The 2,512-nt window shown below is 46.8% G+C and overlaps 1 protein-coding gene across 1 annotated transcript in view; it reads right to left on the bottom strand.

The window, feature by feature from the left end:
- Nucleotides 1-352: 352 nt before the first annotated feature.
- The window catches only part of LOC308163993 (structural maintenance of chromosomes protein 5-like), a gene marked incomplete at both ends in the record, with an annotated part of 18,154 nt that continues 15,994 nt past the window's right edge, over nt 353-2,512 (bottom strand). Inside the window, 2 exons of the mRNA XM_080538160.1 lie at nt 353-508; nt 680-775. Coding sequence (XP_080394286.1) covers nt 353-508; nt 680-775 — 252 coding nt within the window. The remainder of the gene's footprint in view (nt 509-679; nt 776-2,512) is intronic.

Genomic DNA, 2,512 nt, shown 5'->3' with positions numbered 1-2,512 from the left:
TCTAAGTTAAACACGTGTGGACTCCTTTCTGTTTGCCGCTACCTTCGGGTTTGTGACAGTCTTCAGACGAAGATGCACATTAGTTTTAGTCATCAACGAAAATTTGACTAAAATGTGTGTGTGTGTGTCTGTTGTAAACTAAAACTACCGGTACACTAAAATGTTTTCAGTTTTTCGTGAGCTAAAACTAAAGAAGGATCAAAATAACTAAATGTGACTAAAAACGAATGTGCATCTTTGTCTAAAGACTAAGACTAAATTTAAAAAAAAGTAAAATAGCCTTCCAAAATCAACACGGCAGCAAACCAACGATTGGAGATGATGTGAACGCTGGAGGGCAGCGCTGTTGGTTTCAGCTCCGGCCTTTTGCAGCGGTTGTGGCTTCTTTACGGCGGCTGCTGCGGTGGATGAAGGACTTCTCCTCCCACTTGTTGGGGGGCAGCATGTGGGCCCCGTTATGGATACACAGGATGGTCATCTCTTCCGCATACTGGAGGTTGGCCAGGAGCTGGAGACACACACACACACACACACACACGTGAATTTACATGTATACACAGACAGACAGACACGTGAATTTACATGAACAGACACACAGACACAGACACACACACACACACGCACACACACACACACACACACACACACACACACACACACACACACACAGGTAACTCACCTTGGGTGTGATAAAGAAGTACTGAGAGGTGGTCTCCTTGCATGCGGTCCTGACCACGATGTCAAACACTCTCCTCTCGTTGACCGGGTCCATACCCTGGTGGAGGAGATGGACATCTATCAGAACCCTCCCTATTGTTCCATCTCCCTTTGCTCTCAGAACAACCTCAATTCTTCATGGCCTTGATTCTACAAGACAAGAAACATTCCTTTGAGATTCTGGTCCATGATGACATGATTGCATTTCAGGTGCACTGTCAAGCTGTCACAGAGACAGACAGACACACACCCTGTGTGTGTGTGTGTGTGTGTGTGTGTGTGTGTGTGTGTGTGTGTGTGTGTGTGTGTGTGGTACCTGGTTGATCTCGTCCACCACTCTGAAGGGGTGTGTGTCTGTCTGTCTCGCTGTGTGTGTATGTCTCTGTATGTGTGTGTGTGTGTGTGTGTGTCTGTCTCTGTGTGTGTGTGAGTGTGTGTGTGTGTGTGTGTGTGTGTGTGTGTGTGGTACCTGGTTGATCTCGTCCACCACTCTGAAGGGGTGTGTGTCTGTCTGTCTCTGTGCGTGTGTGTGTGTGTGTGTGTGTGGTACCTGGTTAATGTCGTCCACCGCTCTGAAGGGGTGTGTGTCTGTCTGTCTCTGTGCGTGTGTGTGTGATTGTGTGTGTGTGTGCGTGTGTCTGTCTCTGTGTGTGTGTGAAAATGTATACACATGCTTGTGTCAATGCATCCATGTTCAATTTCTGTAATGACCAATGTCACTTTTCACAGTTGTCTGCTAACACACCAGATGTTGTTGTTGTTAATGAAGAGTCCAGAGAGGTGTCTGTATTAGAGGTAGCATGCACCTTTGATATAAGCCTAGAGGAAGCCTTCATGACTAAGGTCATGAAATACCAGCAGCTTGTAGACACCATCTCAGAGCTAGGCTATAGGTGTACGCTATTAGTCTTTATATTTGGCAGTCTTGGACATGTGCACAGATTGGTTGTCAGAGGACTACGTCTACTGGGAATGTCCAAGGGAGAAGCAAAAAGGCTCAGCAAGTATTGCTCTGTCTCTGCGATTATTGGCAGCCGCCAAATATGGCGGAGACGGTGTTACTTGTACCCGTGAGTCTTGTCCGGTTGTATGTGAAAGACATTGTCCATGTCTGTTTGTGAATGCATCCCATCTGTGCCTTCAGTATTTGTGTCCTTGTATACTTGTTTCTATGTGGACAGAAATAAATGATTAAAAGGTGTGTGTGTGTGTGTGTGTGTCTGTCTCTGTGTGTGTGTGTGTGTGTGTGTCTGTCTCTGTGTGTGTGTGTGTGTGTGTGTGTGTGTGTGTGTGTGTGTGTGTGTGTCTGTCTCTGTGTGTGTGTGTGTGTGTGTGTGTGTGTGTGTGTGTGTGTGTGTGTGTGTGTGTGTGGTACCTGGTTGATCTCGTCCACCACTCTGAAGGGGTGTGTGTCTGTCTGTCTCTCTGTGTGTGTATGTCTCTGTATGTGTCTGTCTCTGTGTGTGCGTGGTACCTGGTTGATCTCGTCCACCACTCTGAAGGGGAGCGCTGGAAGAGCTCTTGACTCTGAACATCTCTGTGAGGCCTCTAATGGAGGATTGGAGAGGGAGACGTCAATCATAAGGCCTCTCTAACACTGACGCTGTTGACACAGCTTGTTAAAAACACCCACCATTTTGTAGTTTAGTTTTTTACGTTCCCTTTATGAACTAGCAGACAGTGATGTACACCTTCAATCCCAACCATATTTTTTTTACAACCCCACCTAGACTACTCAGGATCTGGAGGTCCAGTGTGTATAGGCCCCCCCGGCACCAAACTTTCACATAGCAGC

Source organism: Nansenia antarctica, assembly GCF_963989245.1.
Source record: "Nansenia antarctica genome assembly, chromosome: 8".
Lineage (NCBI taxonomy): Eukaryota > Metazoa > Chordata > Actinopteri > Argentiniformes > Microstomatidae > Nansenia > Nansenia antarctica.
Note: the sequence above shows the minus strand (reverse complement) of the source record. Positions and strands in the feature narration are given on the sequence as shown.